The sequence below is a fragment of the Buteo buteo genome, chromosome Z (genome assembly GCF_964188355.1).
Source record: "Buteo buteo chromosome Z, bButBut1.hap1.1, whole genome shotgun sequence".
NCBI lineage: Eukaryota > Metazoa > Chordata > Aves > Accipitriformes > Accipitridae > Buteo > Buteo buteo.
This window is the reverse complement of record NC_134204.1, coordinates 88,462,315-88,479,696: the sequence shown is the minus strand read 5'-3', so window position 1 is coordinate 88,479,696 and position 17,382 is coordinate 88,462,315. Positions and strand designations below refer to the sequence as shown.

General features: G+C 67.7%; 2 protein-coding genes across 6 annotated transcripts; one reads left to right on the top strand and one right to left on the bottom strand.

Moving 5' to 3' along the window:
• Positions 1–162: 162 nt before the first annotated feature.
• Positions 163–6,248, top strand: CKM (creatine kinase, M-type). Its single transcript, XM_075021486.1, has 8 exons — positions 163–319; positions 1,355–1,557; positions 3,167–3,321; positions 3,556–3,688; positions 4,219–4,390; positions 4,756–4,879; positions 5,614–5,803; positions 6,004–6,248. Exons 1-8 carry the CDS (start codon positions 201–203, stop codon positions 6,180–6,182), a joined length of 1,275 nt encoding a protein of 424 aa, XP_074877587.1. The 5' UTR covers positions 163–200; the 3' UTR covers positions 6,183–6,248.
• On the bottom strand, positions 6,025–16,087 carry MARK4 (microtubule affinity regulating kinase 4). 5 transcript variants are annotated; one of them, XM_075021484.1, is made up of 18 exons: positions 15,849–16,087; positions 14,749–14,973; positions 14,204–14,257; positions 14,049–14,097; positions 13,883–13,948; positions 13,571–13,641; positions 13,083–13,139; positions 12,358–12,594; positions 11,476–11,595; positions 11,006–11,105; positions 10,802–10,911; positions 10,565–10,721; positions 9,881–10,095; positions 9,664–9,767; positions 9,318–9,581; positions 9,162–9,241; positions 8,084–8,128; positions 7,725–7,926 (listed from the first exon to the last, which is right to left on the bottom strand). In XM_075021484.1, the coding sequence occupies exons 1-18, from the start codon at positions 15,897–15,899 to the stop codon at positions 7,862–7,864; spliced, it is 2,070 nt and encodes a 689-aa protein (XP_074877585.1). In that variant the 5' UTR covers positions 15,900–16,087; the 3' UTR covers positions 7,725–7,861. The 5 variants fall into 5 exon arrangements, with proteins under 5 accessions (XP_074877582.1, XP_074877583.1, XP_074877584.1 ...); XM_075021485.1 differs by having other exon boundaries at positions 14,749–14,946; XM_075021481.1 differs by lacking the exon at positions 9,162–9,241 and having other exon boundaries at positions 6,025–7,926.
• Between the last annotated feature and the right edge of the window lie 1,295 nt (positions 16,088–17,382).

Genomic DNA, 17,382 nt, shown 5'->3' with positions numbered 1-17,382 from the left:
TGCCGGTGTAGCGGGGGGGGTGCCGGCAGCCCAGCGCACCCCTCTCGGCGTCTGCGGGGGCGGCAGGTGCCGGGCCGGGCGCCCACTGGACACCCGACACCGTGGGGGGCGGCTCCGGGGGGGGGGACCGGAGGGTCTCCCCGGCCCCCGGGAGGGCTCCGGCAGGGCCCGTCCCCCGCACGGTTCGGAGCCCCCCCCCGATGCCCCCGGAGCCGGGAGGGGCCGGGGGGAGGGATAAAAGCCGGTGCCGGCCCCGCTCCCCGCCGCCTGCTCCGCCGGTACCGGCCCGACCCGACCCTCTCCGCCCGCGCTGCTCAAGGTAACCCCGGCCCCGCCGGCACCCACCGGGATGGACCCCACCGCGACCGACCCCACCGGGACCCCCACCGGGGTTCGACCCACGGGGGTGGACCCCACCGGGACCGACCCCACCGGGGTTCGACCCACGGGGATGGACCCCACCGGGACCGACCCCACCGGGGTTCGACCCACGGGGATGGACCCCACCGGGACCCCCACCGGGACCCAACCCACGGGGATGGACCCCAACGGGACCCCCACCGGTACCCGACCCACGGGGGTGGACCCCAACGGGACCCCCACCGGGGTTCGACCCACGGGGATGGACCCCACCGGGACCGACCCCACCGGGACCCGACCTACGGAGGTGGACCCAACCGGGACCCCCACTGGGACCCGACCCACCGGGACGGACCCCACTGGGACCGCTCGGAGAGGGACCGGACCCCCCACCCCACCCCGGTGACAGCGGAGCCACACTGGTACCGGACCCTCCGGTACCACCCGAGCCGGGACCGACCGGATCCTCCGGGACCGGGACCGGGAGCAGGACCAGGACCGGGACCGGGACCGGGACCGGGACCCGAGCGCCCCAGTGCCACCGGGACCGGGACCGGGACCCCGCCCCCGTACCACCGGGACCAGACTGGGCTCCTCCGGCCCCGGAGGGGGTCGGGGTCCGTCCAATCCCCCCCCGCCCCGGTCTGGTCCTCGGGTCCCTCCGGGCTATAAATAGCCCCGGCCCCAGCGCGGCCAAAGATGGCTCGTCCCGGGCTGGCCCCGCCCCCTGCCCCACCACACCCACTGCGGCCCCGCCCACCGGGACACGCCCTCTATACCCACGCCTCCATGAATACAGCCCCACACACACCCGGGGGGGGGGGCTGGCTCGGTAGAGACACCCCCCCCAGCTCCTAGTGCCCCCCCCTGCCATGCCGTGCCCCAACTGGGTTGACCTGGTGGCCGTGCCAGGCCATGCCTCATGTCGCGCCCCACGACATCCCACCCAGTTCCCCACTCACCCCCACCCCCCACCCTTTTTTCCTCCCCGCAGCCCCCCCACCATGCCGTTCAGCAACACCCACAACAAGTACAAGCTGAAGTTCTCCGCGGAGGAGGAGTTCCCCGACCTCAGCAAGCACAACAACCACATGGCCAAGGTCCTGACCCCCGATCTCTACAAGCGCCTGCGGGACAAGGAGACCCCCAGCGGCTTCACCCTCGATGACGCCATCCAGACCGGCGTCGACAACCCCGGTGGGTGACAGCGTGGGGGTCCCCAGCCCACCCACGGGATCCTCCGGGCTGGGGCGGGGGAACACAGTGTCGGGTGGGTCACCTCCGAGGGCTTCGTCCCCCAGGGCCGTACTGGGAGCTGGTGCCCAGTGCCCAGTGTCTGGTGCCCAGTGCCACACTGGGTGCTGGTGCCCAGTGCCCAGTCCCCAGTGCCATAATGGGTGCCAGGTGCCATGCCCAGTGCCAGAGCCATGTCCCCAGTGCCACACTGGCTGCTGGTTCCCTGTCCCCAGTCCCCAGTGCCATACTGGGTGCCCAGTGCCATGCCCAATGCCAGAGCCATGTCCCCAGTGCCACACTGGGAGCTGGTGCCCTGTCCCCAGTCCCCAGTGCCATAATGGGTGCCCAGTGCCAAGCCCAGTGCCAGAGCCCTGTCCCCAATGTCACATTGGGAGCTGGTGCCCTGTCCCAAGTGCCACACTGGGTGCCAGGTGCCATGCCCAGTGCCAGAGCCCTGTCCCCAGTACCACACTGGGAGCTGGTGCCCTGTGCCCAGTGTCTGGTCCCCAGTGCCACACTGGGTGCTGGTGCCCTGTCCCCAGTCCCCAGTGCCATACTGGGTGCCCAGTGCCAAGCCCAGTGCCAGAGCCATGTCCCCAATGTCACATTGGGAGCTGGTGCCCTGTCCCAAGTGCCACACTGGGTGCCAGGTGCCATGCCCAGTGCCAGAGCCATGTCCCCAGTACCACACTGGGAGCTGGTGCCCTGTGCCCAGTGTCTGGTCCCCAGTGCCACACTGGGTGCTGGTGCCCTGTCCCCAGTCCCCAGTGCCATACTGGGTGCCCAGTGCCAAGCCCAGTGCCAGAGCCATGTCCCCAATGTCACATTGGGAGCTGGTGCCCTGTCCCAAGTGCCACACTGGGTGCCAGGTGCCATGCCCAGTGCCAGAGCCCTGTCCCCAGTACCACACTGGGAGCTGGTGCCCTGTCCCCAGTCCCCAGTGCCATACTGGGTGCCCAGTGCCATGCCCAGTGCCAGAGCCATGTCCCCAGTACCACACTGGGAGCTGGTGCCCTGTGCCCAGTGTCTGGTCCCCAGTGCCACACTGGGTGCTGGTGCCCTGTCCCCAGTCCCCAGTGCCATACTGGGTGCCCAGTGCCATGCCCAGTGCCAGAGCCATGTCCCCAGTACCACACTGGGAGCTGGTGCCCTGTGCCCAGTGTCTGGTCCCCAGTGCCACACTGGGTGCTGGTGCCCTGTCCCCAGTCCCCAGTGCCATACTGGGTGCCCAGTGCCATGCCCAGTGCCAGAGCCATGTCCCCAGTACCACACTGGGAGCTGGTGCCCTGTGCCCAGTGTCTGGTCCCCAGTGCCACACTGGGTGCTGGTGCCCTGTCCCCAGTCCCCAGTGCCATCCTGGGTGCCCAGTGCCAAGCCCAGTGCCAGAGCCATGTCCCCAATGTCACACTGGGAGCTGGTGCGCTGTCCCCAGTGCCATACCGGGTACCGGTGCCATGTCTCCAGTGCCATACCCATTCCGGCTGCCCTGTCCCCAGTGCCGTGCCATGCCCTGTACCCAGTGCCATGCCAGATACCCCCTGACCACCCCCTCCCACCCCCCCCCCCGCAGGCCACCCCTTCATCATGACAGTGGGCTGCGTGGCCGGGGACGAGGAGTCCTACGAAGTCTTCAAGGACCTCTTCGACCCAGTGATCCAGGACCGCCACGGTGGCTACAAACCCACCGACAAGCACCGCACCGACCTCAACCACGAGAACCTCAAGGTCCTGGATGACCGGGTTCCCACGGGGGGGGGAGGGGGGGTCTGCGCGGCAGGGGGGGCGGGGGGCGAGGGGCATCCAGATGCTTGGGTCCCTTCTGGGTCATGGGGATACAGGTCCTAAATGGGTGGTAGTGGGATGGTGGGGAGGGGGGTCTCGGGGTGGGAGTCTGGCGGGGTGGGGGGGGGGGTGTCAGAGGGTCGCAGACACCGGGGTCCCACTGACGTTTTTGGGCAGGGAGGGGACGACCTGGACCCCAAGTACGTGCTGAGCAGCCGGGTGCGCACGGGGCGCAGCATCAAGGGCTACTCCCTGCCCCCCCACTGCAGCCGGGGGGAGCGCCGCGCCATCGAGAAGCTGTCCGTCACCGGTGAGGGGCGTGGCCACATTGGGGTGTGGCCCTGGGGCGTGGCTTGCTGCAGGGGGCGTGGCCTGCCGCAGGGGATGAGGCTTGCCTGCTCAGCCCGGGGGGGGGGGAAGCCCTTTACGTGGGCGGGGACAGCTCGGGGGGGTGTGGTCTCAGGGTGTGGTCTGGGCTAGAAGGGCGTGGCCTATGGATACAGGGCGTGGCAAGGCCTGGTATAGCTTGGGTGTGGCTGTTGGATTTGCGCGTGATGTGTACCTGTGGCCACGCCCCATGTGGGTGTGAGGTTTTGGGGGGTGGTGGGGCGCGGTGTATGGGTGTGACCGAGGCGGGCGTGGTTCGACTGCGTGGGCGTGGCCTGCGTTTGGGCGTGGCAAAGGGCTGCAGCCATGGCCTGGCACACGTGCCAGGTAACAGGCGTTGCAGGTGTGGCCGGTGGGCGTGGCCTGTGGAGTTGGGCGTGGTCTGGCGATGGGTGGGCGTGGTCCGGGGGTGATGTGGGCGTGCTCATGTCCTGACCCCGCCCCCTCCCGCAGCCCTGAACAGCCTGGAGGGGGAATTCAAGGGCCGGTATTACCCGCTGAAGAGCATGACGGAGCAGGAGCAGCAGCAGCTCATCGACGACCATTTCCTCTTCGACAAGCCCGTCTCACCCCTGCTGCTGGCCTCGGGCATGGCCCGTGACTGGCCCGACGCCCGTGGCATCTGGTGGGCCATCCTGGGGGGCGGGGGGCACCCAGCAAGCAGGGTCCCACCTGGCGGGATGATGGGGACACCTACATCTTGGGGATCGCCCCTAGGAGGGGGGGGGTGCAAGGGGCACCCAGAGAGCAGGGTCTCACCCGGAGGCACCCAAGTGTTGGGGTCCCATCTGGGGGTGGGGGGCAGTTAGGGCCACCCAGACACCTGGATCCCACCTGGGGGGGGGTGCAGGGGGCACATACACATATTGGGGGTCCCACCTTGGGTGGGGGGCATGTAGGGGCCACCCAGATGAAGCTGGAGGTGCCTGGGTCCCTGGGCCACCACTGAGGGGGTGCCATGTGTGTGACACACACCCCCACCCCCCCCAGGCACAATGACAACAAGACCTTCCTGGTGTGGGTGAATGAGGAGGACCACCTCCGCGTCATCTCCATGGAGAAGGGGGGGAACATGAAGGAGGTGTTCAGGCGCTTCTGCGTCGGCCTCAAGAAGGTGGGTCAGACCCCGGGGGGGGGACATCATAGTGGGATGTGGGGGACACTGGGGACATGGGCGGCATTGGGCCCCTGGAGGGCATTGGGGGATGTAGGAGATATGGGGCGGCATGGATGGTCTCGGGGACATGGAGGGTGTTGGGGACATGAGGAGCTTGGGGGACACATGGTGATATGGGGGTCATGGAGGGTCTTGGGGCATTGGGGGGGACATGGGGGTCTTTGGGGACACATGGGGAAATAGGGGCATGGAGGGTCCTGGGGCATTGGGGGACATGGGGGTCTTTGGGGACACATGGGGAAATAGGGGCATGGAGGGTCTTGGGGCATTGGGGGGGACATGGGGGTCTTTGGGGACACATGGGGAAATAGGGGCATGGAGGGTCTTGGGGCATTGGGGGGGACATGGGGGTCTTTGGGGACACATGGGGAAATAGGGGCATGGAGGGTCTTGGGAGCATGGGGAACTTTGGGGACACAGGAGGACATGGGGGTGATGCAACGGACAGAGAGGGTCTTGGGGACACAGGCACAATGGGGGCATTGGGGGGCACAGGAGGACATGAGGGGCATGGTGGGGACATGGCAATGAAGGCACATTTTGGGGACAGGGGACATTGGGGGCCACAGGGATGTCCCGGGAGGGTGGTGGCTGTACTGCCCCCCAGGCTGGGGGTCAGCACGGTGGCGAGTGGGGACAGAGTCTCACATGCGTGCGTGTTTCCCCCCCAGATCGAGGAGATCTTCAAGAAGGCAGGCCACCCCTTCATGTGGACAGAACACCTGGGCTACATCCTGACCTGTCCTTCCAACCTGGGGACGGGGCTGCGGGGGGGTGTCCACGTCCGCCTGCCCAAGCTCAGCCAGCACCCCAAGTTTGAGGAGGTCCTCAAGCGTCTCCGCCTCCAGAAGCGTGGCACAGGTGGGCACAGGGGTTGGGGGACAGGGAACATGGGGCACGAGCGGGCTCAGGGACACAAAGGTGAAAGAACGTGGGGAGATGACATGGGGGGGGGTGGAATTTAGGGCACAAGTGGGCACAGGGACACGGGGGACATAGGGTGCGGGTGGGCATGGGTGCTGTGGGGTGCCATGGGGTGCTGATGCCCCCATCTCCCCCAGGCGGCGTGGACACGGCAGCCGTGGGCGCCGTCTTCGACATCTCCAACGCCGACCGCTTGGGCTTCTCGGAGGTGGAGCAGGTGCAGATGGTGGTGGATGGGGTGAAACTGCTGGTAGAGATGGAAAAGAAGCTGGAGCAGAACCAAGCCATCGACGACATGATCCCCGCCCAAAAATAGGGGACCCCCCACCTTGGGCACCCCCCAGGACCAGCCTCAATAAATGCTGCTGGTCCCTGCTGTGAAGCCAGGCATCCAGACTGGGGTGTTGGGGGACACACACACGCACATTGGGGGGGGTCCCCACCCAAGGGAGGGGGATTGCCCCCCAGCCCAGGGCACCCTGGGGTGCTTTTGCAGACCCTCCCACCCTACAAGGTACTGATGGGTGCCAACAACAATGGGTTTCCACTTTATTGTGGGGAGGGGGCTGGGGTACAGACCGCGGCAGGAATAACTTAAAAATGTGAGGGGGGGCCGGGGGGGGAGGGCGTGACACCGGAGCCCCAGGGCCCAGGGCCATATTTACAGGCTGTACAGGGCTGGGGGGGGACATGGGGACAGTCCCAGGGGGGGTGGGCTCCAGGGACTGTGGGATTCCACCGTAGGTCTGGGGACTCAGGCATGGGGCAGAGCTGGGGAGCCAGGGAGCTGGAGATGACGTAGAGCCCCAAATCTGGGAGCTGGGGGACCCTAAGGTCCCAGAAACGATCTCCCCAAGTTCCCCAACCTGATGTCCCCAAGATGCCCAAGATGGTGGACCCCAAAGTCCTAAAGCTGATGTCCCCAAGCTGGTAGTCCCTGGGGTCCCAGAGCTGATGGACCCCAAGGTCTTGGCACCAATGTCCCCAAGGTCCCAGAGCCAGAGGCTGCTGGGGTCCCGGATCCGACAGCCCCACAGATTCCAAGGGGTCCTGGAGCACCCAGGGGGCTGGAGCCAGTGACGCCTGGGGGCACCCCAGATTCCCAAGCTGCCACAAGCCCCCAGGTGCTGGTGCTGATGTCCCCAAGGGGATGCTGGAGCCGAGGCAGCCCCCGGGGGGGGGTCCCAGAACTACCACGTCCCTCGGGGGGGAGGGGGGGGCTAGATCCGTTGCAGATCCCCAATGCCACTGCCAATACAGCCCCTGGGGTGGGGGGGGATCCCAGTGCTGATGCAGCTCCAGGTGCCAGATCCAGTGCATCATCGGTGGGGGGGGGGCCCAACTCTGCCACATGCATGATGGGTCCCAGCTCCACCGGAGCCCCGGGCACCAGATCTGGTACATCCTGTGGTGGGTGGGGGGGTCGGGGGGTCCCAGCACCAATGCAGCCCTGGGTGCTGGATCCGGCGCATCCTTGGGGAGTGTCCCAACGCCAGTACAGCCCCAGGTACCAGATCCGACACACCCTGGGAGGGGGTCCAGTGCAGCCCTGGGTGCCAGATCCGGTGCAGCCCCGGGGGGACTGCAGACACTGGGGGGGTCCCAGTGCCAATGCAGCCCCTGGTGGGGGGGTCCCGGTGCGGATGCAGCCCCTGGGTGCCAGATCCAGTGCATACCCCAGGAGGAATGCAGCCCTCAAGGCAGGGGTCCCAGCTCCGGCGGGTCCCTAGAGCTGGAGCTGACCAGCCACGCGTGCCAAGGTGGCACGGAAAGCGCCGGCAGTGCCAGCCAGGCGTCGGAAGAGCACACCATGGAGGCCGAGGCGCTGGAGCCGGCAAACCTCAGCCTCGAAATGGCAGAAGTGCTCGCTGGGGCCCCGGTCGTGGGTGCAGGAGAGCAAAAAGGGCTGGGGCTGGCGCGCGCGGCAGCCGGCAGAGAGGGTGGCCTGCCGCAGTGCCACCATCACCGCCTCAGCCGGCCGGGCGCTCGTCACCTTCACATGCCAGGGGCATCGGAGCAGCCGGGGTTCGGCTTCCTTTTGATCCCAAGGTAGATGGCAACTGCAGGAGGGAAAAGCGGGCATGGGGTGGGCAGGGGGCTGGGGAGCAGGTATGGGGGCTATGGGGCACTGGGTGGGGGGGTACGGCACAGGCAAGGGGCTGCCCACCCTGAGGAGCACCCATGGGTTAGGAGGCACCCAGGGGTGTCAGTACCCACCTTGTGAGCGCAGGTCCCCCGATTCTCTCAGGTTCGTCTGCGACCCTAGCGGGGGGGACACGACATGTCAGGGGGGGCCAGGGGCTCTGCCCACCACGGTCAGCACTAAGCCCCCCCTCCCTCTCCCCAGTTTAGCACCCATTTTGGGCAGCACCACCCCACTTTCAGGGCCATCGCCACCAGCCCCGTGGGTGATGTGGGGGTACGGTCCCTATTTTGGGGTCACTGTGCCCACCCCCAAAGCTGTGCCCAATTTGGGGGGTGGCGTGTACAATCCCCAATTTAGGGGACACTACCCACCAAGGTCATGCCCCTTGGGAGGGGCACCACCCCAATTTTTGGGGAACACATCATACCCCCATGGTCATGCCCATCGTTGGGGGGCACCACCCCCATTTTGGGGAGATCACCCCCCAAAGGTAATGCCGAACTTGGGAGACACGACCCCTAGCTCGGAACACATCATCTCCCCCAAGGTGATGCCCATTTAGGGGAGGGGGCAGCACCCCCAATTTGGGAGGGGAAGGCCTCGCTCCCGGGTCATGCCTGTTTTGAGGGGGCACTTCTCCCCCTCAAAGCTGTGCCCAATGTGGGGGGCACCACATCCACGTTGGGTGGCACCAGCCCCACCAAGCTCACATCTATTTTGGGGGGGGGGCATCACCCCCACACCATGGTGCCCCCAGCCCACAGTGGAGCACAACTGTGCCCCCCCACCCCAACTCCCGCCCCGGCGGCAGCAAAGGCTGAGAGGCAGAAAGAGAGAAGGGACAGGAGCAAAGCAAGGCGGGCACCAGTGGCACCAGGACAGGCACTGGGATGGGCGCTGGTGGCACCAGGATGGGCACTAGGACAGGTACCAGGAACACCGGGACGGACACCGGGACGGGTACCAGGGTGTGCGCCGGCGGCACGGGGACAGGCACTGGGGTAGGTGCCAGCAGCACTGGGACAGGCACCAGGGTGGACACTAGGACAAACACCGGCAGCACCGGGACAGGTGCTGGGGCGAGCGCTGGTGACACTGGGACAAGCACCAGTGGCACTGCAACGGGTGCCGGTGACACCAGGCACTTACTGATTTTGGCTCCTGGAGGCGTGGGGGTGCCCGAGACGCACCTATTAGAGCTCTGCCGCTTAGAGGGGTCAAGAGTGACCCTGGAAGAGAGAAGAGGGAGTGAGGAAGGCAAGGGCAGCACCGGTGGGGCGGGCACAGCGCCTGCGGCCCCCTCACCTGCGGGTCAGCTTGGAGGTCAGCTTGCTGAAGAGGTTGGAGGTGGCCCGCGAGCGGCTCTGGGGCAGCGGCAAAGCCTCGGGTGCCAGTGTCGGGGAGGCGGGGGGCCCGTTGGGACCCCCAGCCGTTCGCCGATCCCGCACTTGCCCGCCGTGGAAGGTGCTGCGGACGGTGGTGCCCCGCGCCAGGCGGGCCCGCTCTGAGGAAGCGGCGGCGATGCTGTGGCTGGAAGGTGATGCTGGGGGCACCCGGCCGGCGACGGAGCTGCGAGCAGGGGAAGGGGGGAAGGCGTTAGGGTGGGCTGGGGAGGGGCGATAGGACCCCAGGGTTTGCCCACCAACCCTACCTGTTATCCTTGCCGTTCTGCAGCAGTGAATGGCGGTCAGCACCCGGGCGCTCGGTGCAGACATAGGTGTTCCTGCGCGCCATCACGCTCGAGGGGAGGTTGTTCTGCAAGGCACCAGGCGCCTGCCGCCATCAGCACCGGGGTGGCCCCCCTACCTTGCTCCCCCAACCCCAGGAGCGTCCGCCGCCCCAAACTACGCCCCCAGCCCGATGCCCACCGTGTTGATGGCGCCGTCCTTGTGCCGGTCGGGGATCTCGGACTTGTTGGGGTTGTTGGCGCTGCTGACCATGGGGCTGGAAGGGGGCATCCCGCGCCCGCTGCCCACCACGCTGCAGCTGGCCTTGCGGGTGGGCATGCGCTCCTCCTTCAGCTCCGCGTCACCCGTGCTGGTGGGGCTGTGCTTGGGGTGCATGGGCACCGGCGAGGGGCCGCCTGTGGGCGGGGGGCGGTCAGGGAGGGTGCGGGCAGCTGCGGGCCAGCCCTGCCTGCTCCCCGCCAGGCACGGCATGGGGCAAGGGTCCTGCCCCCTGTGCTGTGTGTGTGTGTGTGAGGGGTTCTGTGGGACATGGGTGGACCAGCCACCCCATAGGATGTGGGAGAGGGTGCCCACCCTGTCCTGCACCTCACAGGGATGGGACCAGGTGCCCACCCTCCCCCGTGCCCTACAGGTGTCATGCACCCAGTGGGCATGGAGCCCACCCTGCCCTGCACCCGGTGGGCACGGGACCAGGTACTCACCCTACCCTGGACCCCATCGGTAGAGAGCCCACCCTGCCCCGGAGGGTATGGGACCAGGCATCCACCCTGCCCTGCGCCCCACAGGCAGGGAGCCCACCCTACTCTGCACCCCACAAACACGATGCCCACCCCAGGGACAGGCCAGGGGACGCGGGGCACTCACAGAAGTCGCTGTGCCGCCGCTGCCGGTGGTAGGTGGTGGCACCACGCTGGCTCTTGCCGTGCGAGGACGCCTTGCCGGTGCCGTTGGCTGTCTCGCTGGGTGCCCGCACCCGGGCCAGGGAGAGGCTGCTGCCCGTACGCGACTCACCTGCCTCCACCTGCGGCCAGCAGCGAGCCGTCACCGGTCCTGCCCAGTGTCCCTGGGCAGGGACAGCGGTGCCACTGCATGTCACCTCACCTCGTTCTTCCTGCCCAGCAGGAGGTAGGTGGCCATAACCTCGTTGTACTTCTGGTTGCTCAGGGACTCCTTGATCTCCTCTCGGGTGTAGCCCATACCCACCATCACCTCTGTGGGGAGCGGGGACAGTGAGGGGGCACTGCCGGTCCCTGGGGTACGGCAGACCCCCACCCCAGGGTGCCAGGGGGGGCACTGTGCCCTCACCGATGCGCTTGGCGTCCCCAAAGTCCTCCTCAGGCTCTTTGTAGGGCTTCAGCTCGTCGCCCTCGTAGCCAATGTTGATCCACTTGTCCTTCATGATTTGCTGTGGGGCACCGGCAGGGTGCCACCAGCAGTGACATGGGTGCCACCGGGGGTGACATGAGCACAGGGCGGGCACAGGGCACCCTCCCGGCTGGCTTACCCCCCCTGATGCCACCCCAGGGTGCCTGGCCCCAGCCAGCAGCTTGAGCGGCTGCATTCTGCCCATACCCACCCATCCATGGGCACTAACAGCTTGTAGCTAATTAGGCTAACAAAGAGCACCAGGAAGAGGGAGCCTCCCTGGGGGAACCCACAGGGTGGGGAACAGAGCAGCTGGGGGACGTGCCCCATTGGGGTGGGATGGTGCCCATCTAACCTGTGCTAGCCCCAGCTCTGTGCCCCCTGCACCCCCCCACAGACCCCCCCCTCACCTCAAGGGTGCAGCGCTTGGCCGGGTTCAGGACCAGGAACCGGCGCAGGATGTTCTCACAATCCGTTGACATGTAAAAGGGCACCCGGTACTTGCCCCGCAGCACCCGCTCCCGCAGCTCCTGGCAGGGGGGGACACACATGGGTCAGGGTGGGGGCACCTACGCCCTGGCACGGGACAGGCACTGTCCCCGCCACGGGCAAGGGGATGGGATGGGCACTGTCCCCATCATGGGCATGAGGACGGGCACAGGACCGGCGTTGTCCCACAGGCAGGGGTTTGGGGTGGGCACTGTCCCCAGCCGGGCAGGGGGATGGCACAGGGACAGGACAGGCAGTGTCCCCTGCCGGTCACAGGGACAGGACAGGTGGTGCCCTGTGGGAGCAGCTCGGAACACCTGGCATTTGTTTTCAAGAGCGACCGTCAGGATTTGTTGTGCTGCATGTTTGCCAAGCCTTTGAAGAACTAGTTTTGCAAGCTCAGGTCGGAGGATGGCCTGGTGTAGGCCTGGGAAGATGTGGCTGAAGACAGTCACCCGTTCATGTAAGGAATGTTTTTAACTGTTCTGAGGACTCGCAAACATCCCAGCCCAGCCAGATATGCGCTCCTGTATTAGTAGTATGGGCTGTATGCCGTTAGTTCTTTCCAGATCCTTGTTGAAACATATATAAGTTTGACCCTTTAGTGAAATAAACGGAATCTTGTACAGATAGCTTGAGCGCTTAATTCAGTCGCCGCACTGCCCTACAGTCAGGGGTTTGGGACGGGCACTGTTCCCCAGCAGGCACAGGGCTGGGACAGGACAGTCACCGTCCCCAGCCAGGGAGGGGACAGGACAGGGCCAGGTGACAGGAGGGGACACTACCCCATCCTTGCTGCCCACCTTCAGGTTGTGGCCGTCGAAGGGCAAGGAGCCGCTGACCAGGGTGTAGAGGATGACGCCCAGGCTCCAGATGTCGACCTCGGGGCCGTCGTACTTCTTGCCCTGGAAGAGCTCGGGAGCCGCGTAGGGGGGGGACCCACAGAAGGTGTCCAGCTTGGAGCCCAGCGTGAACTCGTTACTGAAGCCGAAGTCGGCGATCTTGATGTTGGCATCGGCATCCAGCAGCAGGTTCTCCGCCTGCGGGCACCGGGACGAGCATGGGGACAGCAAGATGGGCACCGTGTCCAGCACGGGGCCACCGGGACAGGCACCGCGTCAGGCATAGGGATGCCAGGACGGGGAGGCTGGGATGGGCACGATGTCGTGCGTGGGGATGGCAGGACAGGCACTGCACCTGGGATGGGGACGCCGGGCCGGGGACGCTGGGATGGGCACCATGTCCAGCATGGGGATGCCAGGACGGGCACCACATCAGGCACGAGGATGGCGGGATGGGGACACTGGGATGGGCACTGTGTCAGGCACAGAGACACCAGGACGAGGACACCGGGACGGGCACCGCATCGGGCACGGGGACACTGAGACAGGCACTGTACCACGCACCCCATGTGGCACAGGGACACGGGGAAGGGCACGGTAAGGGGCAGTGCCGCCACGGGGCACCCCATGGCACCCTGCCTGGTGCCACCCCCAGCAGGGGACACCGCGGGGCAGCTGGGTCCCACCTTGAGGTCCCGGTGGACGATGTTTTTCTGGTGGCAGTAGTGCACGGCCGAGACGATCTGGGGATGGGGAGAGCATCAGCAGGGTGTCACCGGCACCCGCTGTCCCCACGGCTACTACTGTCGTGTGTCCCCCCCCCAGTCTCTCATCCCACCCCGATCGATGCTGCAGCTGGCGGCCTAGGGGGGATCGATCCTGCCCACGTGTGGCCACCACGTGCCAGCCATCCCCCACAGCCGCCCCCCCCACAATGCTGCAATGTCCCCAACACCACGCCGCCACGTCCCCCTGCCCTGTGCCAGCCCCCCCCATGTCTCCAGCCCCATGCCATGTCCCCCACGATGTCCCCAGCCCCACCCTACCACAGCACCACATCCCCCCACCCCACCCCAGGCCCCTACCATGTCCCCAGCCCCGTGCCAGCCCCCCTGCCGCTGTCCCCAGCCCCCCACCATCTCCTGGTGCCCGCCCCCTCCCCGGTGCCCCCCACCTGTCTGAACTTGGCCCGCGCCTCCTTCTCCTTCATCCTCCCGTGGGACACGAGGTAGTCGAACACTTCGCCTGCAGGGACACCCATGGGTGCCTGCGCCCCCCCCCCCCGCCCAGGCACGGCACCCCCAGCCCAACCCCCCCCCACCTCTGCCAAGATGGGTGCTGTGCCCCCCACTAGACCCCCCAGGTGCACCCACTAGCCCCAGCCCAGCACCCTGGCATGCACCCAGGTAGGGCATGGCCCCTGGGGGGGCGCAGCACCCACAGGGGGGGTCAGGGTGCCCGGGGAGGGTGTAGGGGGGGGTCTCACCAGCGCTGGCGTACTCCATCACCAGGTACAGCGTCTTCTCTGTCTCAATGACCTCAAATAGTTTTACTGCATGGGGGTGGGGGTGGGGGGTCAGCACAGGCACCCATCATGGGTGCCCCCTGCACCCCACAGGTGCCCCCCTGTCCCTAGTGGGGGGCCCACTCACCAATGTTGGGATGGTTCAGCCCCTTCATGATGCGAACTTCCCGGAAGAGCTACAGGGAGGGGGAAACAGAAACATTAGTGGAGGGGCCGGGACCCCCCCACTCACTGTGCCCAGGGGTTGCCCCCCACCCTGTGCCCCCACCAGGTGCCCCCCACCTTCTGGAGACTGGTGGGGTTCAGCTGCGTCTTGTCGATGATTTTTATGGCCACCTGAGAAGGAACCAGGGGGTGAGGGGGGGCACATGGTGGGGGCACCACTGCCAGTTACCCCCAGACCCCCCTCACCGTGGGCATCCGTCTGCCCCCAGCATTGCAATTATCCTCCCGGTTGCCCCGCTAGGGGTGCCCAGCTCCCCCCAGGCCCCCCCAACCTCCCTGGGGGCACCCACCTACCCCAGGACCCCCATTTCTCCCCCCAGTCGCCCCTTCAGGACTCCCCAACTCCTCCCAGCTGTCCCCAGGTCCCCTCCAAACCCTCCACCTTCCCCCTGGGGCCTCCCCGTCTCCTTCCAATCGCCCCCTAGGACCCCCCCCAACTCCCCCAGGCCCCTGATCTCCCTCGAGTTGCCCACCAGGACCCACCAACTCCCTCCAATCAACCCCTGGGACCACTGTTTCTCCCCCCAGGACCCCCATTTCTCCCCCCAGCTACCCCCAACTCCCTCACATCACCCCCAAGGACCCCTCCACGCCATCCCCACCTCACGGCCGGTGAGGATGTGCCGGGCCAGCTTGACCTTGGCGAAGTTGCCCTTGCCGATGGTGCGCAGCAGGCGGTAGTTGCCGATGTGGGGCTGCTCCTCGGGGCAGGAGGCGATGGAGTTGCGGCAGCGGGCGCCCAGCGAGCGGCTGGACCAGGCCGAGCCCTTCTCCGAGCGGCTGCCCCCCAGGCCCGTCAGCTGGGGAGCCGGGGGACACACGCGCAGCTGAGACCCCCCCCCGAATCATCACACGAGTGACCGGTATCGCTAAGACCTCCCCAGATCATCACAAGAGTGCCTGGTGCCACTGAGACCCCCCCCCAACTCATCACAGAAGTGGCTTGTGCAGCTCAGAGCCCCCCAGCCCATAGCATGGGGGCCTGATACTGCTGAGACACCCCCCCCAGCTCATCATGTGAGTGCCTGGTATCACCAAGACCCCCCCCCTCACCCCCAGCTCATCACATGGGGGACGGTGCTGATGAGATTCCCCCCCAACTCATCACAGAAGTGCCCCCTCCCCAGCACCCAAAGGCCCCCGGGGGGGGGACGCTGCCCCAGCCAGTGGGGTGGGGACGGATCCGGCCTGACCAGCTCCAGAGCCGCGTCCTGGCCTCACCCGTGGGTGCCCAGACGCCCGGGTCCCCCCAAAAGCGACCAGGGGCCTCCACCAGCCCCGGTGCATGTCCCCCCTTCCCGGCCAGGGGGTCACCGGTATCCCCCCAGTTACACCGGTACCCTCCCAACACCCCCACCCCCCATTCCCACTTACTGGTGACCCCAGTACCTGCCCGGTGCTCCCCGGTACAAACAGACACCCCCTCTCTCCTCGCTACAACCGGGCCCCTCCCTGTGCCCCCCCCCCCCGCCAGTATAAACCAGCCACCCCCCCCCCTCCCCGTGGCCCCCTGGTACAAAACGACCCCTCCCGGTCCCCCCCTCCGGTACAAACCGCTCCCCCCTCCCCCAATATCCCCGGTACAAACCGACCCCCTCCGCTATCCTTTGTACAAACCACCCCCCCTCCTCCCCCTCCACCGGTACCAGCCGACCCCGCCCGGTGCCCCCTCCCCCCCCGCCCCGGTACAACCCCCACTCACCGTGTCCGCGTTCCGCTCGTTCCCCGCCGCCAGGGCGGAGCGCGAAGACATCTTGACCCACGGGGCCGGGGCTCGGGGCCGGGGCCGGGGACACGGGGAAGGGGGGGGGGGGCTCGGATCGGGGCCGGCGGGGCTCGGGCAGGCCCGGGCCGGGCCGGGGGCACCGGGCGCTGCCGCTACCAGCGGCTCATGGCCTGGCCGGGGTGCATGAAGGCGGAACCGGGGCCGGGCCGGGCCGGGCCCGGTAGAAGGGGGGGGGGGGGGGAGAGGGGGGAGCCCTAGGGGCGGGCGGCGGCGGAGGCGGCCATGGGCCGGGCCTGGCCGGAACCGGAACCGGAAGCGGGACCTGGGTTGGGCTGGGCGGGACTTCGCGGCGATGGTGGCCACGCCCCTTAAAGGCGCCGAGCACCTGAGGCGGGGCGCGGGGGGAGGGGGGGTGTGAGGGGCGGGGGGGGAGGGCGGCGGGGGTGGGGGGGGTATTTGGGAGCGCGGGGGGTATTCGGGGGGGCGGGGGGCATGGGGGGGAAGGTCTTGTAGGGGTGGGGGGTATCGGTGGAGCAGGGGAGGTTTAGGGTGGGGGCTGTCATGGGGTGCGGGGGGGGGGGGGTATGTGGGGGTACCGGGCGCTTAGGGGCACAGGGGTGCGGAACTGGGCCCGTGGGGCCGACCCCCGACTGGGGACACGCGTGGGACGCGGCGGGGGCACGGGGAGGGCACTGCCTCTCCCTTGGCCTTTAAGAGAAGCGTCAGGGCGGGGCCGGTCCCGCCTCCCGCCGGGGAGATGACCAATCACGAGCCGTCGGGCCCGGCCGCCGCTCCTTCCCATTGGCTGCGCCGGGGCATGGAGACAGCCCGGCCGGCCCCCCGGCGGGGGGGCGGGGCCCGCGCCAGCGTGCCTTTTCGATTGGCTGCTGTGCTGGCCAATCGGCGGCGGCCGGAGGGGCTGGGGGAGAGAGGCGCGACGTTAACCCCTGAGTGCCCGGCGGAGGTGTCACGTGGAGGGGCTGGACGTCACGTGGGCTGGCGGGGACACGGGGGGACGCGGACACGCGTGGGCGCGGGGCGGTGGGGACGGGGCGTCACGTGGGGCCAGGCCCAGCGCTGGGCCGGCGTCCCCGTGTGCCGCCTGGGGCCGGGGCGGTGGGGGGGGGGGCACTGGGTCTCGCTGGGTCCCCTGTGCCACTGAGGTCCCATCCCCGTGACGTGTGGGGTGCCCTGTGTCACTGGGTCCTGACCCCGTGCCATGCCCATGTCCCCCTCTGCCATCAGGGTCCTGCCCTGTGACATGCATGTGTCCCCCTGTGCCACTGGGGTCCCGTCCCTGTGACATGTGGGGTCCCCTGTGATAGTGGGTCCTGTCCTTGTGCCATGCCCGTGTCCCCCTGTGCCACTGGGGACCTGTCCCCGTGATGTGTGGGGTCCACTGTGTCACTGGGTCCTGTCCCCATGACATGTGGGGTCCCCTGTGTCACTAGGTCCTGTCCCCATGCCATTCCCGTGCCCCTTGTGTCACAGGGGTCCAGGCCCCGTGACA

Bases quoted from the DNA above. Each gene is read 5' to 3' on its own strand.
- CKM (XM_075021486.1), top strand. From the start codon at position 201: ATGCCCCCGGAGCCGGGAGGGGCCGGGGGGAGGGATAAAAGCCGGTGC. The intron at 3,322-3,555 runs GTCCTGGATGAC...GTTTTTGGGCAG, and splicing joins TCAACCACGAGAACCTCAAG to GGAGGGGACGACCTGGACCC. The intron at 4,880-5,613 runs GTGGGTCAGACC...TTTCCCCCCCAG, and splicing joins TCTGCGTCGGCCTCAAGAAG to ATCGAGGAGATCTTCAAGAA.
- MARK4 (XM_075021481.1), bottom strand. From the start codon at position 15,899: ATGTCTTCGCGCTCCGCCCTGGCGGCGGGGAACGAGCGGAACGCGGAC. The intron at 13,642-13,882 runs GTGAGACCCCCC...GTGTCCCTGCAG, and splicing joins GATGGAGTACGCCAGCGCTG to GCGAAGTGTTCGACTACCTC. The intron at 10,096-10,564 runs GTGAGTGCCCCG...CCCCGCCCACAG, and splicing joins GCGGCGGCACAGCGACTTCT to GCGGCCCCTCGCCGGTGCCC.